Genomic DNA, 27,199 nt, shown 5'->3' on the forward strand with positions numbered 1-27,199 from the left:
TACATAGAATTTAACTCATCACTTTAACACAATATCACATGCACACGGCTATATACCATGCACACGGCCTCAACTCCAACATGCCATATTTCATGAATTTCATCCATTTTAACATACTACAACATGCACACATCATTCATAACACATAAAAACAAGATTAAACCTTACCTTTCTTCTCAACTTCACAACTTGGCTAGGGTTAGCAAGGACGAAAACGAGCGTTTTGTTGACCCAAACAACAACTCCACGTTAACAAGGACCCTTCAATTAGTGGGTTTGCTAGGAAGAAATAATTTTGTGATGGCTAATTCTTGGTCTTGAATTTTGGAGTCTTGGTCGAATGTTGGTGTTGTTCTTCTCCAAGTTCTTGATTTTTTTTTCTGTGTGAGAGAATGAGAAAGATGACTTAGTAGTCATCTTTTATGCTCACATATGAATTATACAAGTGTCCATGGCCCACACGGGTTGGACCAATTAAATTGGGCCACAAAATGTGGGGGACATCTCCAAACCACACGGCCAACATGGCCAATTTTCCATAATTTCCAACTTTTCAATATTTCACTTTTAACCCCAAATTTTCCTAAATGTTCCATGCCAACAAATTCATGAACAACTTATGTCTTAAAACAAAATCGAAGGTCAAGAGTCCCGACTTCGTATCCCGGAATAGTCTTGTCCCTAACTTATCATAGTTAACCCGGATTGTCCCAATGTACAAAATACGGGATATAACAAGTCACGCCTTACCTAGGTTGGGGTGTGACGCCTATTTTTTTTCTTCTTAAATTCCTTTAACTAATAAAAAAGGGGGAAGTAATCTTTTTTCTTCTTAACACATATAGTAAGGGATATAAGAAAAAGCTATAAGTCTAATAATGTTATGATCAAATTGATATGACAAAATCTTATGATAGAGTGTCCTAATTGTTCCTAACCAAAACACTAAAAAAAAATTGTGAGATTATTATTGATATGGTGTATGGACTATTATGAAATAATTGGTATTCAATCTTGCTAAATTGTAATCTTATGGTTATTTTAAATTTTTCTAAATGGGTGAAATAAGGAGATCCTTTTTTATTTATATTTTCTGCACAAGCTCTAACCATGAATACTTTACAAGAATATCGTGAATTTATTGGATTTCGAAAGCCTATGTGAAGTCCTTATACTAATCACCTAACTTATGTAGATGCTACAATCCTCTTTATATATCTTTGAAAGGAGGTCTTTAGGATTGATGATGGATGTGCCGAGGTTTTATGAAGCTCGAATATTGTAACATCTTAGGACAAAAGGAGCATCCTCTACATGAAAAAAAAATGATAGTAGTCAGGCAACTTGTGGAGCATCAGATATACTTAAAAAAGGAGATTCAAATTTTTGGTTTGAAAACTAAACATCTCTAGGGCATTAAATTATGTTATACCTGATGACACCGTAAAAGATGAAGTAGAAGTGAGTAAGTTTGCTAATGCATAGGGTTGGAAAGTTCAACTACTTAGACAGCAAAGATGCTAAAACAAATGGTGCAACATATCATTAAGATCATGTGCAACATATCATCAAGATCATACCTCCTCCTACTCAAACAACTGACCTGAATAAAACATAGTGGATACTTGAAAAGAATGAAAAGTTTTCAGTGAAGAGTGCATGCGGATACATAAAACACGTAGAGAAAAGAAAACTATCTATAAACGCATGGATAAAGAGGCCGCCTTTTAAGTTCTCATTATTACTATGGAGAGTTTGGAAGTTCATATTACGAACAGATGATGTGGTGAGAAGGATGAGAGTGACCTTACCCATTAGATGCTGGTGTTGCCTGGCACCAAAACATGAGAGTATGTCTGATCTTTTCCTAGCCCCTCCTACAGTTTCAAATACGTGGATAATGTGTGGTACTTATTTATATTTACCATTTGAAGGATCATGTAGGAAATTTGGGTCCACCCATTAGGGGTGCTTAAGGCCCATTAAGGTAATTAAACTTAACCCTAATATTTCCTATATAATAACACTTACGGTGTAAAATAAAAAATACTTCTGCAGTATTTTTCTGCTCTTCTCTTCTCTACAATATATTAGGGTTTATAATTAGTGTGTGCTCCAATATATTGTGACAACCACCATCGGACAAGTATTTCCGCTTTCTACACGAAGAACACGTAAGTTCTCCTTACGGGTTTACGTGCTATCTAATAGTTTAGATTAGGTAAACCTTCATTGGTATCGTAGCATTGATACGGGCTCTAAGCCCAATATTTCTTATTCTCGCAGAACAAAACAACATTTTTGCGGGAGTTCTGTTTGGGTTGGTCTTTAAATATATTTGAAATCTTTAAAATTTGCTCCTTCGCTAACACCCATAGGTCCTGTGAAAAATTTTAAAAAAATTCGCAAGTGTAGTTTAAATTTCGCCATGCGGACCCGGCATACTTTTTTGTTAAGGAATTACCAAAGCTCGCATACTTATGCCTTGTGCGTACGATAAGACACGGTCCCAGATAACTTCGATAACATGCCGGGTCCGCATAAAAGTTTGCCCATTAAAAGTATGCCCCCACCGGCATAACTTTGTGAAGGAATTATCGTTATGCCGGACCAAGATACTTATGCCTTATGGGCGTTAGATAAGTTCGCATAACTTTGATAATTCCTTCACAAAGTTTCCGGCATAAAAGTTTGCCCATTAAAATCAAGATAATTAGTTTAGATTAATGTGCCGCCCATGTATAAACCTTCAATGTTGTATGTCGTTGGAAAGATAGCGAAATTGCCTTGCGAATTTTTTTTTAAAATTTGACTACGCGTGGGTTCGAACCTCGGAACCTATGGGTGTTAGCCGAAGGGCAAAATTTAAACATTTCTACGAGGAGCAAAATTTAAAGACCACCCCAAAGAAGGGCACTCGCGAATTGCCCCAAAAACAAACTACTCAAGCCCATTAAAAGAATATATCTTATCTAAGGTAATGCTAGGTTAAACTAGTTCCTGTTCCTCCCCAAAAAAATTTTCCTTCCTGCTATGGAGCTCACGTTCCAATTCCCTCCGGGCTTTGTTTTTTTCTTTTGGCTACAGAACTAGTTAATGGGCTAAAGGCCTAGTTTAATCATGACATTAAATTATTATCCCAATTGCTTTAAAAAAAAATGTTAATTAGTTTAACATTAGATGTATTTGTCAAATTTGTTTAACATGAGATTTATTTGCTAATTTGTTTAGCAAGTTTAAAATGTTAATTAGTTTAACATTAGATTTATTTGATTATTTTGTTTAGCATGCTTAAAATGTTAATTTATTTAACATTAGATTTTTTTGTTGATGTGCTCAACATGCTTGAAATATTAATTAGCTTGACAACAAAGTTATTTGTTATTTGTTTTCACGCTTGGAAATGCTAATTAGTTTAACATTAATTTCACGTTAATTTGTTTGATGTGTGCTAAATGCTAATTAGTTTAACATCATTATGGTAAAGTCTATGTTAATATTTTTAGCATGTATAATATGTTAATTAGTTTAACACATTTTATGTGAATATAGGATGAAATATATGTTACTTGGTTTAACATTAATCTTGCTTGTTAATTTGTTTAACATGTGTACTATGTTAATTAGTTTGACATTAAGATTTTCATGTGAATTTATTCACATGCATATAAAAGTTAATTTGTTTAACTGATAATTCATATGGGATTATAAAATCATGATAAACAATTATGTTGCCTAAATATGATTAAGATGCTAAGCTAGGTAATTGACTAGGCTAATTTTCATAATATTTTAATTTCTGGATGATGATTGGGAACATAGTGAACTCTCGACTCCATGATTAATATATGTGTTTATTACCTTAGTCAATTGATGCTTAGTTTCATAATATGTATGTGTGTTGAACATAATGCCTTGCGTTTGATTATTTTAATGGTTCTCATTATTTTTTTTGTGTTAAAGAATGACTACTGCTTCGAAAAACATTGTTGCCGAAATAGCGGTTGAAACTCAATGGTGACAACTATGAAACTTGGAGTTTGAAAGTTCAATATGTGCTGGAAGAGCAAGAGGCTCAGGAGGCCATTAACAATGTCATGAATAAGCCTGAGGATGGCAACACGGTTCAGCATAAGCGTGACCGTGAAGCGTATTATGCTCGGAAGAAAAAGGACTCCACTGCTCGTATTACGTTGCTAAGCACCTTGGATGATGACATCCTAAGGGAGTTCAAGGATCACCGAAGGGCTATGGAACTTTGGATTGCTTTGAAGAATAGGTTTGTACCTCGTTCTATACAAGGCTAAGATCCTCGACGATCAAGTTTGACTCATACAAGAAACGCCTGCAGCATTCAATGAAAACGCATCTCGAGGCAAACGACAAACATGATCGGGAGTTAAAAGATGTCGGTCATGTGTTGACCGATGAACAACAAATTCAAGCCGTCATACGGTCTTTGCCTAGTTCGTGGGATCATATGAAGATGCACTTGACTCATAATGAAAGAATCACAACTCTGGAAGATGTCCGGAGGCATCTTGAGTTAGAGGAGGAACGACTTGAGGCTGCGAAGCCAATAGTTGAGTTGCACATGGAAACAAGCTCCAAAAACAAAGGTGATCCAAAGCGAAAGAACTGGGGAAAGAAGAGAGGCCACCTCAGACTCAGCCAGCTCAGCCTGCTAAACGAGCAAAGACTGAAAAAGGAAAGAATAGAAGTCCCAAACGTGTCAATGTTGCTAAAGTGAAGTGCTATCATTGATGTGTTATGGTCACTATGCTAAGGATTGCTCGAGCCTCTTAGAAAGGTATTTCATAAAATTCAAATTAGTGAACTTTGTGTTTCTAGTTCTGTTTTACTAATTGAATCTAATCCTTTGTGGATTGTACACTCGGGAGCAACGGACCACATAGCTTGGGAGCGCAATGCCTTTGTTGAATTTCGGCGAGTTTCACGTGGAGCAAAGTGGATATATGTGGGAAACAACAATAAAGTTGCTATAAAAGGGATCGGTATATGCAAGTTAGTCCTGCGTGGCGGTCGAGACCTAATTCTACATGATTTCCTCTATGCACCAACAATTCGTCGGAATGTTATTTCAGTCTCTGTTTTGCTTAGGCTAGGATTTAGCTTGTTTTTTCATGACACTTATCTCAAGTTGACTTATGATTCAACATTATTTGGTTTTGGTCATGTGACCGGAGGTTTATTTATTATGGATTTGGATTATGGTTCATTCAATAATAATGCTAGTTTTTCTATGTTTGCTTCTACAAATAAATATGATAGTGATGTAAACATATGGCATGCTAGACTTGGTCATATTGGCGAACAAAGAATGTAAAGGCTAGCGAAACAAGGTTTGCTTTCCGGCATTGAACATGTGGAATTGTCCACTTGTGAAAATTGTTTAGCGGGAAAATTTGCACGAAAACCTTTTGGTAAAGCGACTGGAGCTAAATATCCTTTGCAATTAGTCCATTCTGATATCTGTAGGCCTATGAATATTAAAGCTAGGCATGGAGCAAGTTATTTCATTACATTTATTGATGATTTTACCCATTTGAGTTATGTCTATTTAATTTCGCACAAATCTGAAGCAATAAGTTGTTTCAAACGCTATATGAGCTTAGTGGAAAATCAATTAGACAAAAAGATAAAAGCTCTTCGAACTGATCGTGGTCGGGAATACTTATCGACTCAATTTAATGGGTTATGTGATGAAAAGGGAATAGTTCATCAGTTGACTATCCCAAATACTCCACAACAAAATGGTGTTGCGGAGAGAAGAAACAGAATGCTTCTAGAAATGGTTAGGTCAATGATGGCACAAGATAACCTCCCAATTAATTTTTTGGGTGATGCTTCGGTAACTGCCACCTATGTACTTAACCGAGTGCCTACATAATCAGTTACAACCACTCCATATGAGTTATGGACTAGAAGACACCCTGACATGAGTGTATTAAGACCTTAGGGTTGTGCTGCATATACACATGATTCCTCTCACAAACATGGCAAATTAGGCCCGAGAGGAAAGAAAAGTATCTTTATAAAGTACTCTGAAACCTCAAAGGGTTATGTGTTTATAGGTCAGCAAAAAAGTGGGAGTGTAACTGAATTTGAATCACGAGATGTCACATTCTTAGAGAATGAGTTTCCTAAGAAGGGAGAGGTAGGTCAAGACCTATCATTGTTTGAGCTAGGGGATAAAGACGTACAAGGATCTTTTCATTCGAATGGGAGTATTTTAGCAGATGATGAATTAGTTTCTCATCAGCAACCTCTTCCATCATTAGGTGCGAATGAAAGTAATCCTTCTATACTTAATGAAAGTGACCAAATGGATCTTGTTCCAAGTGGGAGCAAGATGGTCACCGATCTTATTTTGAGTGGGAGCAGGTTAAGTGTTCTTGATCCGAGTGGGAACAATGATGGATCACAAACTAGACGTGGTTCTCATAAAAAGACTCCCCGCCGACGATTTGACATTGAAGGCGGTGAATTATTTATGATGCTCCTGCAAGATGAAAATGAGCCTAAAAATGTAAAAGAGGCTCTCTCATGCCCTTCTAAGGACAAATGGACAAAAGCAATGGAAGATGAGTTGGAGTCTATAAAAGTCAACAAAGTTTGGGAACTAGTTGACCTCCTTCAGGGACGCAAAACTATTGGGAGCAAATGGGTTCTCAAAATAAAGGTCAAGGTTGATGGCACAGTTGAAAGATATAAGGCTCGACTGGTGGCAAAAGTGGTATACACAGTTAAAGGAATAGACTATAACGAGACTTTCTCGCCTGCTGTTAGGTTTACCTCTGTTCGTCTTGTTCTAGCTATAGTTGCAAGCTTGGATCTTGAGTTACATCAAATGGATGTAAAGACTGCCTTTCTCAATGGAGAATTAGATGAAGAAATTTATATGGAACAACTCCGAATGTTTCATTGAAAAGGGCCACGAACAAAAGGTTTGTAGACTTTTAAAGTCTATTTATGGCCTCAAACAATCTTCAAGGCAGTGGTATATGTTTTCAAAACGTTGTCGTATCCAATGATTTTACCATGATGGATGAAGACCATTGCGTTTATACGAAAAGATCAAGAAACAAGTTTGTGATTTTAACATTGTAATGAGATGACATACTTATAGTGGAAATGATAAGGAGTTCATTACCGAGATAAAGTCATGGTTATCATCCCAATTGAGATAAAAGATATGGGTAAAGCCGCATATATTCTTGGAGTTAAGATTTCAAGAGATTGTCCAAAGAAACTATTGTACCTCTCCCAAGAGAATTACATTAGAAAAGTTCGAACGATTCAATATGCAAAATAAGTAGCCTGTCTGATACTCCTATCAAGAAGTGCCATGCTTTGGGTAGTTAAATGTGTCCTAAGACTCCTGAAGAAAAAGAAAAAATGAGCCGAGTTCCTTATAGGAGCGCAGTCGGAAGTCTAATGAATGCTATGGTGTGTACTAGACCTGATATCTGTCAAGCAGTTGGCTTGGTAAGTAGATATCAAACCGACCCAGGTTTAGCACATTGGCAAACAGTAAAGAGAACTATGAGATATCTGAAAGGAACTGCTGATTATGCACTTAGTTACCAAGGCGATAAAGATCTGCGATTAGTTGGATATAGTGATGCTGATCATGGAAGAGATCTAGATGAGAGAAAGTCTACCTCAGGATATGTTTTCTTACTCGGTGATGGAGCCATATCATGGAGTAGTAAGAAACAATCATGTATATCACTATCTACTGTGGAAGCCGAATATGTGGCTCTCGCATCAGCAACACAAGAAGTTGTTTGGTTGAAAAGGTTCTTGGAACACTTATTGGATATCACAAAAGAAGTTGAACCAGTGTTAGTCTACTATGATGAGCGAGGTCGCAATTTCCTCTACCAAGGACCCTAAGTTTCATCAGAAAACCAAACACATAGATATCAAGTATAACTATGCGAGAGACATGGTTAAACGCAAGGTAGTGAACGTGAAGTATGTGTCTACAAAAGATATGTTAGCAGATCCATTGACCAAGCCTTTGTCTAGAGATGCATTTGTGACGCAAACTAGGTCTCAAGGATTGCGTAGATTCTAAGATACTTCATTTTGTTCTTTTATTTCCCCATGTTCACAAGACTGATGTTCTTTAATTATCAATAAAGTTGATTTATATACATACATATTTTGATTGTTGAATGTTATGTGCATTCGTTACATTTTTTTTTATAAGTATGTCGGGTAGACAAGAGGTTGACCTTCTCACACAGGTAACCGCCTCCTTATCTTAGTGATGAGTGGAGAGGAGATTGGATTTTAAGAAAAATTATCAAATGGATAATTTGAGAGCTATCAACTTAAAATCATGAATGTCACATAAATAATGATATAAGGTCGTTAAGGTGAAAAATGTTCACCTAGTCTACTTAGTCAGCCAGATGTGAGTTAAAAATGATATAGTAGATCAAGGAACTCAAATTTAGATACTTATGGTGTCTAAATATCATCTGTACAACATTCTTTATGAGATAAAGACATACGCTCCCTGGGAAAGGAGAAAATGTTGTAGCATGTGTTTCATACCATGTGTGCTAATGTCGACCAATTGGGCTAACATAAGTCCATTCTCAACTTATTGTTGTGGAGACCCGTAGCCTTTATGGTGGCTCAAGATTTGTACCCTTTGTGACTCGGATCGATACTTGAGACTTAGTTTAATGTTAGCTATCTTAGTGTGCTTCCAAAAGACCATGCATACGATTCGGTCCGCGGAGTATATCTAGAAAAGCAGTTAACCTAATGTTAAGAGGATCGTGAGAAGAGGAAGATCATTGATGGAATCTCATTAATCTGTATTCACTGGTGCACCAATTATAACTTATGAGTTACAATTGTGAATACAAGAAATAATGATATACGAGATGTTGGAGATTATATCAAATGTGATTCATATGATCTGGGGTACTGCATACTTTATGATCTACTTGCAGGTTTGCACTCGACGAGAGGCTATATACTCCTAACAGATGTATAGCACTTAGCTCTCACAATATGCTAGTTGCACGGTCTACTTCCCTGTATGAATGATTGCGGAGATGAGTTGAGAACATGTTTCTCAGATTAGATGAGCACTCCCATTATGTGTGAGTGGGAGATGTAGGAAATTTGGGTCCACCCATAAGGGGTGCTTAAGGCCCATTAGGGTAATTAAACTTAGCCCTAATATTTCCTATATAATAACACTTATGGTGTAAAATAAAAAATACTTCGGCAGTATTTTTCTGCTCTTCTCTTCTCTACAATATATTAGGGTTTATACTGTGATTTAGGGGGTTGCTCCAATATATTGTGACAACCACCATCGGCCAGTAATTCTAGCCGCGCTTCGACTTTCGCTTTCTCTACACGAAGAACACGTAAGTTCTCCTTTTATGGTTTACGCGCTATCTAATTAGTTTAGATTAATGTGTTATGTGTAAACCTTCAGATTACAATTATTTCAATGCTCATAAAATAGTGAAAGGCTACTTTCAAATAAATATTAAAGCCTATTATCACTATATTATTGGTCATTATCACTGTTCGCAATAAATTTTCAAGTGCCGAAAATTAACTGCAATAAAAAATAAAAGAAAAAAATGTAATTTTATTTATGAATCTTGTGAGTACAATTCTGTTGTTCTCTTGATTCTTCTCTCCTAAAAGTCTCCGTGATTCGAGGGCCTTCGGTAGCGTATTTCTCGAATTGCAGGATGATTTGGATCTCCTAGAGATGTATTTCGATCTCTAGGAATATCGAGCAGTACTTCGTCGTTTGGTTGATCTCCGGGAAGAACTCCGTTGAAGAACTATGTAGTCGATGTAGCTGCTTTCTCCAATGCTTGTTGAATCTCCCTCAGAAAGTTATGTAAACCCCCTATTTATAGTTGAAGGGAGTAGGCAACCCTAGAGTAGATGAACTCTCTTGCCTCATTCTGATTGGCTCATGTCAATCATCAAGCTTATCACAAATGCTATGTGATAAGGTTGCTTGTGATTAGCCAAGACATGTCATTTTAGGCACTTTGGCGGTTTTTATTGGTTCTTGTATTTGACCGGGATTGCTACATCATTTGAGTACGTGGCATCATTTTGTTGGTCTTGAATTTGACTGGGATGCCATGTCACTTGACACGTGACATGAGTTTTGGGCCTCAAGATGAAATGGACCTTGGACTTGAATTTAATTAAATGGACTTATTTAACTATGCACTAGTCCGAATTAATTGTCCAACCCAAATTATCATGGATTTAATTCAAATTTTGTATGAATTTAACCCAATAAAATTTATGTGTCTACAATCACGTCAAAGCTCTAAAAGAGAAAGAGGTTCAAGAGATTCTCAAGATTCATAATCCAGGAAGTACATGGAGAGTTACAACCAAGGTTGCACTATAAGAAGATCATTTGCACTCCACCAGCACCGTGATATGTCAAATACAATACAGATGAAACAAATAGTAGTAATCTAGGAAGAAGCTCATATGAATATTGTCTAAAAAAACATAGAGCTGATTTGTTGTTTGCTCAGGCAAAGAAAATCCATAAGGCTACTAATATAGAAGCAGAAGCAATAGCCATTAGAGAAGCCGTATATCATTATATGGCTAAATTGGTGCAGGTTGTTTAAGAGACTGGCTCGATGGTTATGAAGAATATTTTGGAGGATAGACGAGACCTTCCATGGCGTATCACCATTGTGGTGGAAGACATTAAAACATTAATGCATAAATTAAATGCCAAGTTGAATCAATACACACTTACATGAAAAGAAATGCACTAGCTAATTATCTTGCAAATTAGTCTTTGAGAATGCTGGAAGATTGAAATTCTATCATTTGAAGATCTATGCCAGTGCAAGAAACAAGATTACTTAACATGGACAAGTCTCAATACCCATTCTTGAGGATCGGAATTAAAAGAATCATTTGATGGTATGCAGACAGAAAATAGATAAGGAAGGAACTGCAGGATTTTGTAAGTTATTTAATGATATGGTTGCTAGGAACAGCCCAAACAAAGAAGATGTGTTGCTGCATGTCAAAGAAATACAACTTTGAGTCTAGTTTCAAATTAGCATTTTTGGTGGTTTCGACTAGGTTACTTAGCATTGTAGAGTGCTTGAATACTAAATAAACAGAACAATCTTATTTTAGGGAGCTCTTGCTTTGAACGTGATATAATTTTCATTTTTAATCTTTATGTTAATATATATATAAGTCATTAGGCCTCTGCCTAGTAGTATATTCATTAAAGAAGATCAAATAAAAAGGATCTTTTGGCAAGATCAAATAAAAAAGGATCTTTTGTCAACCATTGCAAAAAATGTACATACGATAGCACTACTGCAAGTTAGTCAAGCAAATACTAATAAGCCTTTACAAAATTAATGGATCGTTTGGTTACCATTTTTTATTCTTAATTACATGAATTTATATGTTACTTTATTTGGGTTAGCATGTGAAATACGATTATGTACATATAATATCATGTTAAATGAAAAAAATTGTCCTTAATTTTACAAGCCATCTAGATCTGTTGGCTTTGGTTCTGTATGACCCGGAGGCGAGGGAAAAAAAGATGATTCATCTATATCTATATCTATCTATCTATCTATCTATCTATCTATATCTTCTATATTATATTAAAAGCATGAACTCCCTAACTTGAAAGTTAAATTACTTAAATACCCTTTCAAATAATCAAAATATCCTATTTAGCTTAAAGTGGGGAAATAACTACCGTGTATAGACTAAAAGACACTTACTCAAATTAATGGCTTCAGTCAATGTTGATCTCCGGAAGAGTTGCCACCATTTGGTATCTTGATATATAGTGGAAAATGCTCTGACTGAATGACTTAATTAGAGGGAACTAATTGGTATTGTCTCAAATGTTTGCATGAACTTCTTTCCTTTTTTTTTTTTCCCAGATATGGCTTTTGCACACAATGAAATCGAGAAAAAGGTCTTCTTTTTATCAGGGCATGAAAGAAAGTGAAAGATCAAAGTGAACAAGAAGTAGGTTTTTAAATTTTCTATATTATATTTAGTCATCATATAATTGACTCATTTTTTGCTTGTGTATGACACTTAAGTATGAAATTGTGTATTTGTATGAACTACATACGTTTCAAACTTATGATATTTGGGCATTGATTGATTGTTTAATTTGTATATTGTTGGGGAAAATACATAAACACCCCCCACGTATACTCGGATTAATTATGACGCACCTAACCTTTGCGGGCGACCTATTACCCCCCTGGCCTTATTTTTTCTGTATTTTTGTACCATTTTTTGACTGACGTGGCAAAAAAAAAAAAATTGAAGCCCAGTTGCACAGTGGAGAGTGTTGCACACTCTCCGCCACATTGGTGCCACGCTGCTGCCACGTCACTGCCACTTTTTTTTTCTTTTTTCATTTGATTTTTCTTTTATTAATTATATTTACACTAATTAACCATTAAACCATTAATTTTGTCTTCTTCATCACTAAACTCTTCTTCTTCATCACTAAACCCTTCTTCTTCTTCTTCATTTCAAGAAATCCATCAACCCATTTTCTTCCTCCATTAGCACACACACACATTCAACCCGTTTTCTTCCTCCATTAACACACACACACACATTCAACCCATTTTCTTCCTCCATTAACACACACACACACATTCAACCCATTTTCTTCCTCCATTAACAACACACATTCAACCCATTTTCTTCAATCCATTTTCTTCCTCCATTAACACACACATATTCAACCCATTTTCTTCCTCATTAACAACACATTCAATTTAATCATCAATCATAAAGAGCTTATTTTCAAGAAACATTCAACCCATTTTCTTCCTCCATTAACACACACATTCAACGCATTTTCTTCCTCCATTAACACACATTCATTTGAAGGCAAATCAAACACCAAAATATCTCCTTCACCGAAATGGCATTATGTTTTAATGGGTCAGACCCATTTTCATATTGGTGTTGTTTATTCGTTGTTTGCTTCCTGCGGTGGGGGCGGTGGCGGCGGCGGTTGAGAGAAGAAGAAGAAAAGAGAAAAAGGAGAAAGAAGAAGAAAGAGAAAATAAATTGCATTTAACAATTGAAATGTGGAAGAAAGGGAGGGTGGGGGTGGGTGAGAGGATAAAATATAAATAAATTTTTAAAAATTAATTTTTATTAAAATATAAAAAATATTTTTACTGCTTTCACTCGCCATAATTTTTTTTTTTGCCACGTCAGTCGTAAATGGTACAAAAATACAGAAAAAATAAGTCCGGGAGGGTAATAGGTCACCTGCAAAGGTTGGGTGCGTCATAATTAATCCGAGTATACGTTGGGGGAGTTTTTATGTATTTTCCCTATATTGTTGCTATGTTCCCTATTTTTGCTTTTCCAATTTATTACTGCTCTTAATCATAAAACTAACAATATTCATGATTAAAACTATTATGACCGATGGAAAGAATAATAAAATGATATTTTATGTGAAAATTTGTAGTTGTTTAGTGAGAGATCGGTTATCACTTAATTTTAATGTAATTCACTGTTAGTATGAGGAAATATTGCATTCCCATATTGGTATAAAATGCTCTAAGTGAAAACAATGGGTGTAATTGTGTTTGGTGGATGGATGTGCAAAGAATCTAGACATATTTTATTAGCTCGAAGCTAATATATTCCTGAGTATCTTTGCTTCATATTCGACTCGAATGTTTCGACCTCAAAAACTCATACCTAAAACAAAAGAAGGTGAAGGAAACTAGAATTTGTTCCTGGTCCGAAGGAGAAAGGGTAAAAAATATTTCTAACCTATTGTGTTATATATTATTTAATAATAATAATAATAGTATTTAATTAATAAGGAATAAATTAATTTAATTAGTTATGACCTTTCTAAAGTGGTGTGTTTATTTCAAAAGTTGGTGACTAATCCTTTTTAAGAAAGGATGTGTACGTTAACTCTTTGGTGATGTTTTAATAAAAGGTTTTCCCTATAAATCTTTGGCAGAAGCATTAAGGAGAGAATGAATATCTCTCTCCTTCGTACATCTCTCAAGTTTCAACAATATTCCAACATTGTTGAATTAAACAATTCCTCTATATCTCTTTGTTGTCTTCTTCTAAAACCTCCTTTTCTATTGGGCTCAGTTCTTGTGATAGAAGAAATCAAAGAGTGCAACTTTGATTTTGGAATAGCATTGTAGAAAGTTCACGGTGTGGGAGAGTTTACTATCCTAAAGATAGTTTCCTGGAAACGCCTTGCCTATTCATTCAATATTTTTGTTTACATATTTCTCTCTTTTATTTAATGTTTCGCATGCAAAATTTCACTCCATTGTATTTTTTTCAGAATTTTATACTACAATTTTAGGATAGTAAACTTTTCGTTATAATGGAGTCTTCTTTGTTGTGCGAGAAAACAAAAAACAATTGTGGAGATGAGCGGTATTAAAAGTTCATGATTTTTCATTAGGGTCTCTCTGGGTAATGGTTGTTTTGGCATGGACAACTCCTCTCGCGGAAGTGAAAATTAATTTGTTTCCTTGAATCCAAAAGATTAGCAAACTTGAAGTTATGCAGACGTTTCCAATATATGTCAAGGAGATTCTGATCATGAAAATCAAATAAAAGAGACATATTTCAAATGTTGAAGAACGAAGCTGTTATATCCTGTATTTTGTACGTTGGAATATTTTAAGTTCGTTGCGACAAGTTATGGACAAGGCTATTTTTTTCCGACTTTGTTTTAAGGCATAAGTTGCTTATGAATTTATTGGCATGGAATATTAAGAAAAATTTGGGGTTAAAAGTTAAATATGGAAAGTTGGTATTTCATGAAAATGGCCATATATGGCCGTGTGATGTGGGGCCCTCTCCCCCCTTGGTTGGCCAAATTTGATTAGTTTAAAACTATGAGTGGTACATGTGTGCATCAAGTATTTGTAGGGACTAATTATATATAGATCATGGATGACGAGCAAGGCAAGTATTAAATCATTTCTTAGAAAATTTTTCGGTTATTTTGGCCGAATATGGTCCCTAAATTTTGGTCAAGCAAAATTATTTTCTTCTAGCTTTTCTACCAATTGGAAGGTTCTCTATAACATGGAGTAGTTGGTGGAGCAAGCAAAGCATTCGTTTTAGCAAAGCACAAACTCAGCGGGGAGGAGTTAAGTGGAAAAGGTAAGGTTCAACTTCTTTTACATGTTTTATGGATGGCTTGGATGTATTATAGTGTGTGGAACAGGATGAAATCCATGAAACTAAGTATGTTGATGTTGAGCCGTGTGTATGGGCTGTTTGTGTAGGAAGAATGAATTAAATTTATTTAGTATTTTTGGTTGTTGTTGTTGTAGATTCTATGATGAAAATGAAGGTTTGATGGTTCAAATTGAAGTTGTAATTGTTGTGGGCTGTTTTAGAAGCTAACGTGATTTTGATATGATTTCTTGTTTTTATGAGAATGATGTGGTTAACGTGTGGATTGTTGGTATAGTTTATGAATTTGGAAGAACGGAATGTGTTGTTGTTGTTTTCTTGAACTTGGAAGGTTTCGGGTTGCATGGTATATTGGTTGGGCCGTTTGGAATGTTGTGCGGATTGTTTGAAGTACTCTTGAATCTCGTTTGAATGATCTCGGGTTAATACTTAAACGTGTGAGCATTGATATTGGCTTGATTGTATGTGGTTGAATTGAAAGTAACTGAAATGTTGTCGAATTATGAGAGAGTTACTAATGTTAGAATACGTTTGGAGTTACTTATTGATGTTGTTGGTATGGTTGTTGGTATTGTTGTTGATGATATTGGCCGAGTTGAATTCTCGGGGTTTGTTGAATTTATAGGGGAAATGCTGCCCAAATTTCTGTAAATAAAGTGATGGCTTGGGATTGAATCCCTAAGTACTTAAAGCTAATGTTTGGTGTTTAATGACGTTATTGTAGCTCTTGGAGAAGCCGAGACTTAAGTTCGGATTAGCTTAGGAAGCGGACGAGGTATGTAAAGCCTAACCTTTCTTTCTTTTGGCATGTCTTAGTTATAAGTAGGCTATGATACGAGCCTCGGGGTAACTCTAAAAGAGATTCTTATCCACTTCTTGATGTTAGCATTCTTAATATGGTTGAACTATGGTCCTTGTGTCTTTTGTATGATTGGAGTTCAAATGTTGCATAAGAGTTTTTATTCCTAAAGGATTCCATGTTGAATAGGTCCCTAACTTTCATAGAATAAATGTTCGTAGAAAGAGTGGATAATGTCCGTAACTTTCATATATGGTCTCGGATTGCTATGATATGTTCGTAAAAGATTTATAATGAATAATGCCCGTAACTTCCATAGGCGGGCTCGGATTCGCTTGATACATGTTTATGATCCCTGAGACGTTATGTGACGTATTTCGTAATGATATTTCAAGAGTCCTAAGTGTGATTATTATTTGGATACTTGAGCGTTGACTTGTCTACTTATCTATCGAGTCTTAAAAGATGATTTATATGCATATGGATGAACTCTTTTTTATGTATGGCATTATTCACCGCGTCCCTCACTAGAGGGCCGGGTTGGGCGGGGCACGTTATATGATATGATGATGGCGCCGGCCGTAGGATGGGCCGAGAGTGGAGACATGGTTCTCCCTCACTAGAGGGCGGGGTACGGTATATATATGATTACTTCTGCGTCCCTCACTAGAGGGCGGGCACGTTATATGTACATGCATATGATGATTTTATTCCGAGTCCCTCGAGGGGCGGGGACACGCTATGTATATGCATATAGCCTACATGATATTGACATGCATGATTTATGTTTCAAAGGCAAGCCTTATGAGTTTCTAGTTCTTGTACTAATTTTCTATAATTTCGGTATGATTCGGTTCTTGTGTTTCATACTTTACATGCTCGATACATATAATCAACAATTCCGGGGGCGCGTTTCATTGCGGTGTATACGGATGGGTAGAGGATATTAGCGAGAAGATGTTCCGGCGGGATTGGCGAGCTCCATTTCCTTAAGTGCGCAAGTCGGAGTATTTATGTTATGGTATCTTGGTTTATGTTAGAGAAACGTATGTAACATGTCGGTTTTGTAAAAATCATTACGCATTATGTTACAGATTTCTTACGATTACAGATTTTCCTTGATTTGAGAAAGACGAAAAGCATGTGTTTTTTTTTTGAAAAGTTCACATTATGCATTCATTTCACGAGTTAAGGGCTCAGTATTATTATGAGTATCACGAGTCAAAGGGTCGGGTGCCCATCATGCCCTATGGAAAGTTAGGGTGTGACGAAAGCGATCAACCACGACAAAAGAGATGAACATTTTAATGGCTAATTCGGGGGTTGATGGGTTCGCGGGGAGAGAGTGGTTCTTCGGGAATTTACGATTTTGAGTCGGCCATTAGGCAATGATAATTGGTGGCTACGATTGGGAACAAAAAAAAAAAAAAAACTTCAAAAAGGCCTATAACCAACAATCCTGGTTGGATTGAAAGAAATAAAATGGCGTGTACCAACCACGTTGACGACAAAGTCGAAGTGGATTCAATGTTTCAAGCATAATAAAAATACCATCAATTACTTAAAGAGATTCATGACGAGATAGAAGCACGTTATAAGTTGCGATCAAAATCGGGTTCTATTATCTCTACTGAATCTTTAATTTTCTACCCTATTTTATTTATGATGTTTGGTTTCTATAATTATTAGGGTAGATGTTCAATGATGATCGATTTAAAATGTTTTATTTAATTGCATGAATTACATAGTTGGAAACATATATTTAAAGGCTTCTCATTTGTGTCCAATCAAGATGGCGCATTTGTTGATGCCAATGAAAATTGTCTGTTTGGAATGAAATCTGTCGCCTTTATTTTTTATCTATGTGTGACGGAAATCACTTCTGTCGTATTTTCTTTGAGAAACTGAAGCCATTGCATATAACAATGTTTTGGATATTTAATTTTATTTTTCTTTTAAGCATGATAAAAGAAATAGAATGAACTTTGAATCTTAAGTATGCTTACTGTGAACCTGCAGTAAGGTTCGAATGATCAAAAGAGTTATCACAATTTATAAAAGTTTTTGCTATGGCACCATTCCTGGGAGAGATTGGAACCTTTACGATAACAGAAGTCGGGTTCTACTTTCTTTACTCTACTTATTATTTATTAATGAATTTTCATTCTTTATTTTTTTTTATGAAATTCATTTAAATAAATGTTAGTAGATGACTTACTTTGTGATGATCTTGAAATGCATGTTATATATAGGAATAACATATTTAATATGCTTATGGTGATTTGTAATTCCAGGCATGCCAAATTTGAAAACATCATAAATCGGCATAACTATGTCGCATAAAGGTCATGTGGAATTTAATTTCAAATTGTGGAACGATATGAAGTAATTAAATTGAGTAGATCATATTTATGCTTGAAAATGTTTATCATAAATTTGATGTCTCTTGAAGGAAGCATAATATACTTTTACTTTGTGTATCGTGATTCGTGTGTGCTTGACTAAAGAGAAATTTTCGTCAATTGAGTTTAGTGATTTGTCTAAACTTGAGATGATATATTTATATTTCAATATAATTGAGAATATTTTCATTACTATAAGGATACATTTGTCTCCTATGTTAATGTGCTTTAGCAGTACCATGAAGTATTTCTTTCTCATCCAAAGAGATTGGAGAAGGTGATAGAGTCAAATTTTAAAGTTGCTTGAAATAATTAAAAATTTCATCCAGTCGGTAAGCTCTCAAAAATGAAACAAGGTAAAGTGTTTGATGAGAATCTCGAAAATATTCACGTTCAACTTATGAACTAATAAAATGTGGTAAAATATTAGAGGCAAATATTTGCACTTGTGAATCACTATATTTCAAGGTTTATTTTAAATGATTCTTACTCTAAATTTTACTTTGGTATGTGGTACTTTTTGTTTACAAAATGATGAGAAATAACTAATGCTTGGTGAACAAGATCGATGCTTCCGCATAGATATTGTTGATGAGGTATTGAAGGATGACAAAAAATCTTCACCGTAGAGAATAAATCTCTTTTTAATTATTTTGGTTAGTACTTTGAAAATGAGACACAAGCACGTGGGGAGTATAATTCTTGTGATGAAAAGGTACGTAACATTTTCTGGTGAGTATTGATAAAAGAGAAGAGGTCAATAATGTGTGGTCACACAAGGATGTTAACCATTCTTATGTATTGTGATACTACATTAAGTGTAGATTATAGTCAAATGTTGAAAGATCTTCTCATTAAACATTTATTTTGTGACAAAATAGTGTACTCATGGGAAATATCGGGCTATTACCATTTTAATAAAGATAATCTTCAATGGCGTCTACTCTTTCATGTGAATGCCAGTCATAATTGAAAATTCATATTTTAAGAGTTCAAGGATAAGTCACCAAGAATTCAACCATGAATTTTAGGGGCATTTTTAAGCCAAAAATAACTTTTATAAAATGAAAAACTTAAAACCAAACATGTATTTCTCCATTTTATATATGGAATTTCAGAGTCTAGGTCTGAACATGATAACAGAATAAACAACAACAACAACAACATACCCAGTATAATTTCACATGTGGGGTCTGGGGAGGGTAGGATGTACACTGACCTTACCTCTACCTTTGTGGGATAGAGAGGTTGTTTCCAATAAACCTTCGGCTGAAAATAAAAAGACAGCAGAATAGCAAGATACAGAACAAATGCAGAAAGAGATAGTAATACACATTGAAGAGTCAGTAACTACGCGATGGCTAAATAGTACTACAAAACTAAAACTACGCTATAACTAAAATAATATTACTTAAAAATAACTCCTCTCCCACACAAAGTGCGATATATAGTGGATATATATGAATTGTCATGCAGTTTGTACTATTGAAATAAAAAAAAAGATGTACTACCTAATTCGGTATACACTGCCACTTGACTTTTTACAAAATCTCATATAGTCAACCATTAGTTTTAGGGGTATTTTAAATCAAAAAATAACTTTGAAGGCAATTTTGATCCAATAAGGTGGAAGGAGGGTATTTTTTAGCCAAGTTCAATAGGTTAGGGGCATTTTGGTCCAATAGGTGGAAGAATGATATTTTTGAGCCAAATTCAATAGGTTAGGGGTATTTGTGGTCCTTTTCTGAATAAACTTTGATTGTTTATATTCGTAGGTTCAGTTCAGATGATATCCAAGCATGTTGAATTTGACAAGCAATTCATCGATCATACAACATTTCGTAATTTAATCATTCACATAAATTTGGTCTCTTTCACGTATAGTTATTTACTCAAAGTCATATTTTAATAATATCGATGTATTTTACAAAGGCGTACATTACATGACTTGAAATAAACATGCAACGCACGTACCGAAAAACTAGTAAAAAATTATATGCGCAGGGTTGGAGCCATCCCTTTAGCTGCAATTTCCGTAGAACCCACCAACTTTGACTCAAATCCTGATTTGTGTTGAAAAATCATTTATACGGGTAAATAATATTATTCAAAATAATGGGAGAGTCAAAATCTTCATTAAGGGGATTCAAAATATAAAGAAGTAAATATACGAAGTAGCCAAGTGAATTTAACATATTTTATATATATATATATATATATAAAGTAATTTTGACCTTATACATATACGTAACCTAGTAAAAAAGTTATGATCCAGAATTCATAAACTAAAAATCATGACTCACACACGCAGGCACCCTTCCTCGCACTATTGTTACCCTATAGACCAAAGACCTGGTTCCCCTTTTTATGAAATTATTTTCTCCGATAAAAAAAATGCTGAAATATCCCTCAACTTTATGATTTAGAGTAGATATAACCCTCGTTAAAAAATTAGTGCATATATACCCCTGCTGTTACACAAATTGTGCAAATATACCCTTTTTGCTAACAATATTTTTTTTAAAAAAAAATCATTTAACTTGTTTTTTAGTTAAAAAAATATCACATGACTTTAAAAAATAAGTCTACCTATTTTTTGTTAGTGGACTTACTTTTTAAAGCCACGTGATAATTTTTTTTTCTGATGGATCGGGTGTGATTCGTTTACAAAAATGGACAGACTTTTTTTTTTTTTTTGAAAGTCAAGCAGATATTTTTTTAAAATGAACAAGACAACACACTAGAAAAAAAAATTGCCTTGTGGCTTTAAAAAAATAAGTCTACTAATAAATAGGCAGACTTATTTTTTTTAAATAACATGATATTTTCTTAATTAAAAGATAAGCTAAATGATTTTTTTTTTTTAAAATCTGGCAGCGAAAAGGGTATATTTGTACCATTTGTGTAATGTCAGGAGTATATTTGCACCATTTGTGTAACGGCAGGGGTATATATGCACCACTTTTTTAACGAGGGATATATCTGCTCTAAATCACAAAGTTGAAGGGTATATTTGCACCTTTGTCCTTCTTTGAATTCATTATTGACAGCATTCAACTCAATTAATTATAGGTGCACAATCGGACATCAGCTTTTCACTTCCTGAAAATACACATATAACTGCATAGAAAATAGTATAGTCATACACAAAAGGTTTAGTTGCACTAAACATCCTTAATGACTTAGTTTCAGATAGACCCCCTTTATTTTAAAGTCACACTCTTATATCCCTTATATTATGAAACTCTTACATTTACAATTAATTGGAGGTATATCTATAACTAAGTATATTAAAATGTAATTACTAAAACACAACTTAAAATTATAAATAAAAGGTTTTTTATTTTTTTATTTTTTATGAAATCTAAAGAAGAGGATAAACATTTATGTTACCAATTTTTTTATCATGCCTTTGATTAAAAAAGAGAATAAGCATTTTTTGAAATAGAAAATAAACACAAATTGTACTCAATAAGATTTAAAACAGAGGATAATTATTTATGTTGCAAATCTTTATTCTCCTTTTTAATCAAAACCGTGGATAAATTTGTTCAACGAATTTTTATTTTTTTTGTTTTTCATAGAAAAATACGTATAAAGAATTTTTTCAAAATTTAATCATCTTTTAATAATTACACTTTAATATACTTAGTAAAGGATATACCTAATAAGGGGTCTAAGTGTAGGATTTCTATAGTATAGGGATTATAAGTGTTTAATTTTAAAATACAGTGGGTGTATTCAAAATTTAATTACATATTACATGGATGTTTAGTCTAATTAACCCTAAACAAAAATTTTATAGTTCAAAGAAAACTATAGTTATCGAAAAAATTATTTCAGGCCTGTAATAATGACCTTATTTCTCGGATTCATTTTGTTTTGGATAAACTCTGCTGGAAGTGCAGACAAACTCTAGTGCATGCTCAAGGAAATCAAAGAATATTAGACAGAATAAGTAAAGTTAAATTGACAGAGCTACTTCAACTTATATCCTTTCTTTGTCCAGCTACAAGGTGTAACCCAAAATTTCACTACATTTGAAATTCTCCTAATCTCCTATCTATGAGCTTATCTATTTTATTCAATGACCCTGTTTACACCTTACCCCTAAAAATGGGCTTATCTTTAGTTGCAACTACATAGAAGCAAGTCTTGAAACAGCAATGAGATATCCACAACTGGTTCTTCCCTTGCCTCCTGTGTCTGGTAATCTTTGTTATCTTCTCGCTACTGTATTTATCGGACAGGCATCCTTATATTTGACACGTCTTAGTCCCGTTGAGTGTATAAATAAAGCACATCTTCTAGAATCAACCTCGGATCATTGTACTTGGATGGTTGATGTGTTTGAAGTTTGAGTTGCTTGGCGCTTCATAAATAGGGCATAGAGTAGCTCATTCCATGCATCTGGGACCCCCGGAAGGCACCAGTGGCTGCAATCTTGCCTATTGATAGGTGCAGGGCCTAACTTATGACCCAAATAGTACATTGATGAATGCCCATCTTTTCTTCTGGAGGTCAGATGTGTTACATTTAGAACATGTAATGATCCTAAATTTGACGCGTTTGAGCGAGTTGACATTACATCACGGAATATACTGTATCGAGCCCATGTGTGGGGTGGCACCAATGTAGAGCCTAGATCTGGAAGTGTCTCCAGGTGACAGCCTCCCCCAGTTCTCCAGTCTCCACCTCTGCATATCACACAATATCTAGTTTTGTCAATCACCATAGGCTATGAGGGAAAATAAGCTCTTCTTTCAAATAAGAACAAATAAGCAAGGACGAAGAAGCTTGAGACGAACCTGAAATGTACGGGGGCATATGTCCGAAAGAAGACCTGGGTTTTATTGGAGTTAACTTCACGACTTACCCAGTCTAACACCGTTTGCAAAGATCTCTCATAGGCAGTATCCACTCTCATATCCATCTTCACTTCTGACCCCTCTTGGAAGTAACAACCCCTGAGAGACATACATAAGATAGCACAGTATCTCAAAATGATGAAAACAATGTCCACATCAATGACAATACTTAGATTTATAGCCCGTTCAGCCAAGCTTCTGGAAGCTAAAAATGCTTATTTTAGAGAGTTGAGGTGTTTTGTCAAGCTCTAAGGAAAAAATAAGTGCTTTTATGTAGAAGCAGATTTAGTTTTTCAGAAGCTAAATTTTTCACCATAAACACTTTTGAACTTTGGCCAAGCACAACTAACTGCCCTAATATTGGTAAAAGTGTGTTTTAAATTGATTAGCCAAACATAAACTGCTACTCTCGAAAAGTACTTCTGACTGAAAACACTTTCAAATAAACAAATTTTGAGAGGTTGACCAAACAAGCTATTAAGAATGGCTTTATTTAGCATGACATAAGCAACAAACTAACAAGTAACAACATTAAAAGTTCATCTTTAGAAGCATACGCAGATTAAAAGTAAAAACAAGAGTTTTTTTTTTTTTTTTCTTCTTTAATAAGTTAAAAATCAAGAGTTGTTTAAAGTGGGAAGAGGTACCCTCTTATGGTCTTCTCATAGTTCCACCAGTGTCCAGTATTGAAAACAATGACATCTGCATCCTTCCATTTTAAAGAGTTCCAATCCATTTTATCTAACTTTAGAGTTGTTCTTATGTTGGCTGGGGATCCAGCAGGAGGACGGCTCTGCAGCACAAGAAACGGAGCCCTATAGTATTCCACGGTGCAATTGTAATCAGCAAATTTGAAGACCAAAAACCCTTTGTGTTTCGTGATAGGACTTCCATTAACTTCATAGATGTTGTCCTTGTTGGCTATAGCTGAAGAAAGGATGCAAAGCAAAGACTCCCACTGGTTTCTCCCAATTGAGTCTCCGACAAACACTATACGTTTATTTCGCAGTTTTTCTAGCATGGTCCTCGGATCAAATCTGTTTCATGGAGTGAAAAAGTAAACCTCTTGTATTGGATTTTGACTTTTAAGATCAAATGATAATCTCTAGGTACTAAAAAATTGAAATTTCAGGATCATGTCTAGAAAGCCGTGGCATAAATAAATCAAAAAATGTATTTCTCCAAGAAAGCAATAAACTAGTTAAATACAACATTCAAACCTATCAAAGCAAGTTAAATGCAGTATTCAAAAGTTTCCAGCAAATTAAGCAACTGATAAGAACAAAGTGTTTAGAAGTTCTGTTTCACATACTAACAGCCAACCCAATTTCTCTTCATTTCAGTAATCCAAGTTGAAAAAGATACAAGTCCAAACTGGAAAATGTGAATAAATCATATTAATATCCTAAATTAACACAGATTTAGAACAGAGGATACCCAGTTAACATTTAGCAAAACAAAATTCTTGGACACACTTGAAAACTTAACAACTTCATAACTTAATCCAATATTATTGATCACAACTTCTATACCAACATTTGTGGTTGAACAAGTTTAACACTACTCCTTTGATTAAGACAATCATTATTCTGAACAGACTCTTAATAATTCAGAACAATTACAACAGTTGAGTAATGCTGACTATAAGTCACAATAATCATGTCACTTTCACAGAACATTATATTATTAATTTGTGTGATTAAGCCATTATAAATGCTGGAAAATACACATAGACTAAGCTAGAAAATAAGACAAATGACAAATGCATATTTTATCAAAAACAAGTGTCACCAGAAAGGAACCTACATTGACATGCCCAATGCTAGTTTTCTCCAAAATATTACAAATAAAGATAAACACAAAATACAAAACACACAAGTTTCACAAAATTATGATAATTTCTAAATTAAAACATTGGATAAAAACCTGGGCAAATTGCAAGATTTAGGCTGCCATCTCCATTTTGTGTAGAACAAATCAGGCCTGCCATTTTCAGTACACCTAAAACCTCCATCCAAGAATTTACAATCTCTAGAATTATACAAAGGATAATTGTCATCCCAAATCCAGTCACCATCAAACACATTACAACTACCACCATTTTCACTCAAAAAATCAATTTTTTTCTTCTCAACAATTGGCTTATCAAATCTCAACCATAAAAACCTCTGAGACTCTGCAGAAAGTTTCAACACTTTAGCAACACTTCTATAATCCAACAAGGCAAAGCACAAAACAAGACAGATAACTAAAAAGAATCCAAGAATACTTAAAGAAGGTTCAAATAGCCTGAATCTTTTTATTTTCTTAACAACAATCAAGAAAGTAACTTTTTCATACTCTTTCTGAGATGGGTTTTCAGACATATTTGGAATTCAAGAACTAGTTGTTGTGAAATTCTTGATAAAAATACAAACTTTATAAGAAAAAAGAGTTGTGGGGTGCAAGCAAGAATGAAGGAGAAATAATCATAACATGTTAGTTAGAATCATTGTTCTTTACTTGCTGAAAGAGAAACACAAGAATTATTAACTTTGGGCTATTTTTGAGTAAACAAAAAAAAAAAAAAAGAGATAGGTTGTAGAGAAAGCAAGGCACTGGAAATGGAGAAAGCAGAAAAAAGTTAGGGGAAATGAGAAAGATGAGTGCACTTTGTATTAGTAGTAATGAAGGTGTTAAATTTCAAATCTTGAAGGGATCTTATAATAATACTGAATTAATGGTTCTTTCTTACCTGTAGATTTTTTAATATTTTTTCAAATGTTGCCTGCAAAATTTAATAAGTGTGTAAGAAATTGAGAAACTGACCATTTATGACTAAAACCATCCTAGAAGGAATAAAACCAAGTAAAAAAGGAAAAATTTCCCAATATTTTAGGAAATAACAATTGTGAATTTGTGATTAGACATTTTCCATTTTGAGAATTTGGGAGTATTAGTTTTTTTTTTTTAATGGAAAAGGACATGAGTTTACCAAGTAATTGCAGTATTACACAAAGAGGAGCTTTTAAATAGTCTTTTTATCCTTTTTTACTTGTCCAATTTATATTTTACACACTCCTTAATAAAGCTGATGAAGTATTTATTTTATTAAGTTACCTTTATTAGCTATATATTTTAGAAATATAAATTGATTACTAATATCTCAAAAAGTTTGAGAAATATTTTGTTATGGTAAGGATAAATTTGAAAAATGTAACTAATTCTCTCTTTATTTGTTAAAATGGACAAGTAAAAAAAAAATATGTTTAATATACTGAATAAGTAAAAAGGAACTGAAAGAGTACATGTCTTTCTATTAGAAAAAAAATAAATCCAAATTATCTACGATCTTTGTGATCTCAAATATTTGGTTGAGAGTTAATTATTAGTGAACCATGTAGTAGTACTAGTATTGTGCCAAAAGTTTAAAACATATAGTTAATTAGTTAATATGATTTATAAGTATATAACGCAATTTGCCAAAATTGGAAAGATGAGGATTAAATCTCTTCATTCTTGTCTTGCTTAGAATAAACCCAAGTGAATGTCTTTCAATTTTTAGCTACTTTATTTTTCTTTTTGCAATTTAGGAAATTTCATTTCTAGTTTAAACAAAATAAGAAATTTTTTTTTTCCAGAAGATAATCATAAAAAGAAAAGAATTTAACTGGACAACAATGTGCAAAAAGTTTCTCCCTGAATTCTAATTTGTGATATAGCGATTCAAATCATAAACGCTACAAAATTAGAATTCATGACACTTCGATACCAAACTATTCTTAAAAATAAGATAAGATATTTGGAGTACTTGCTTTATTTTTAATGTACAAAGCAAGCTAGGATGATCACAAGATGGCCATAGGTCCACCACTCCACCC

The 27,199-nt window shown here is 34.2% G+C and overlaps 2 protein-coding genes across 2 annotated transcripts; one reads left to right on the forward strand and one right to left on the reverse strand.

Annotated features, from left to right (window-relative positions):
• Positions 1–7,386: 7,386 nt before the first annotated feature.
• Positions 7,387–7,920, forward strand: LOC132061925 (secreted RxLR effector protein 161-like). Its single transcript, XM_059454600.1, has one exon. It carries the CDS (start codon positions 7,387–7,389, stop codon positions 7,918–7,920), a length of 534 nt encoding a protein of 177 aa, XP_059310583.1.
• A 14,426-nt stretch (positions 7,921–22,346) lies between these two features.
• LOC132063374 (protein trichome birefringence-like 11) lies at positions 22,347–25,998 on the reverse strand. The gene is made up of 4 exons (XM_059455886.1): positions 25,266–25,998; positions 23,987–24,376; positions 23,280–23,438; positions 22,347–23,168 (listed from the first exon to the last, which is right to left on the reverse strand). The coding sequence occupies exons 1-4, from the start codon at positions 25,703–25,705 to the stop codon at positions 22,796–22,798; spliced, it is 1,362 nt and encodes a 453-aa protein (XP_059311869.1). The 5' UTR covers positions 25,706–25,998; the 3' UTR covers positions 22,347–22,795.
• Positions 25,999–27,199: the final 1,201 nt, after the last annotated feature.

The sequence above is a fragment of the Lycium ferocissimum genome, chromosome 7 (assembly GCF_029784015.1).
Source record: "Lycium ferocissimum isolate CSIRO_LF1 chromosome 7, AGI_CSIRO_Lferr_CH_V1, whole genome shotgun sequence".
NCBI lineage: Eukaryota > Viridiplantae > Streptophyta > Magnoliopsida > Solanales > Solanaceae > Lycium > Lycium ferocissimum.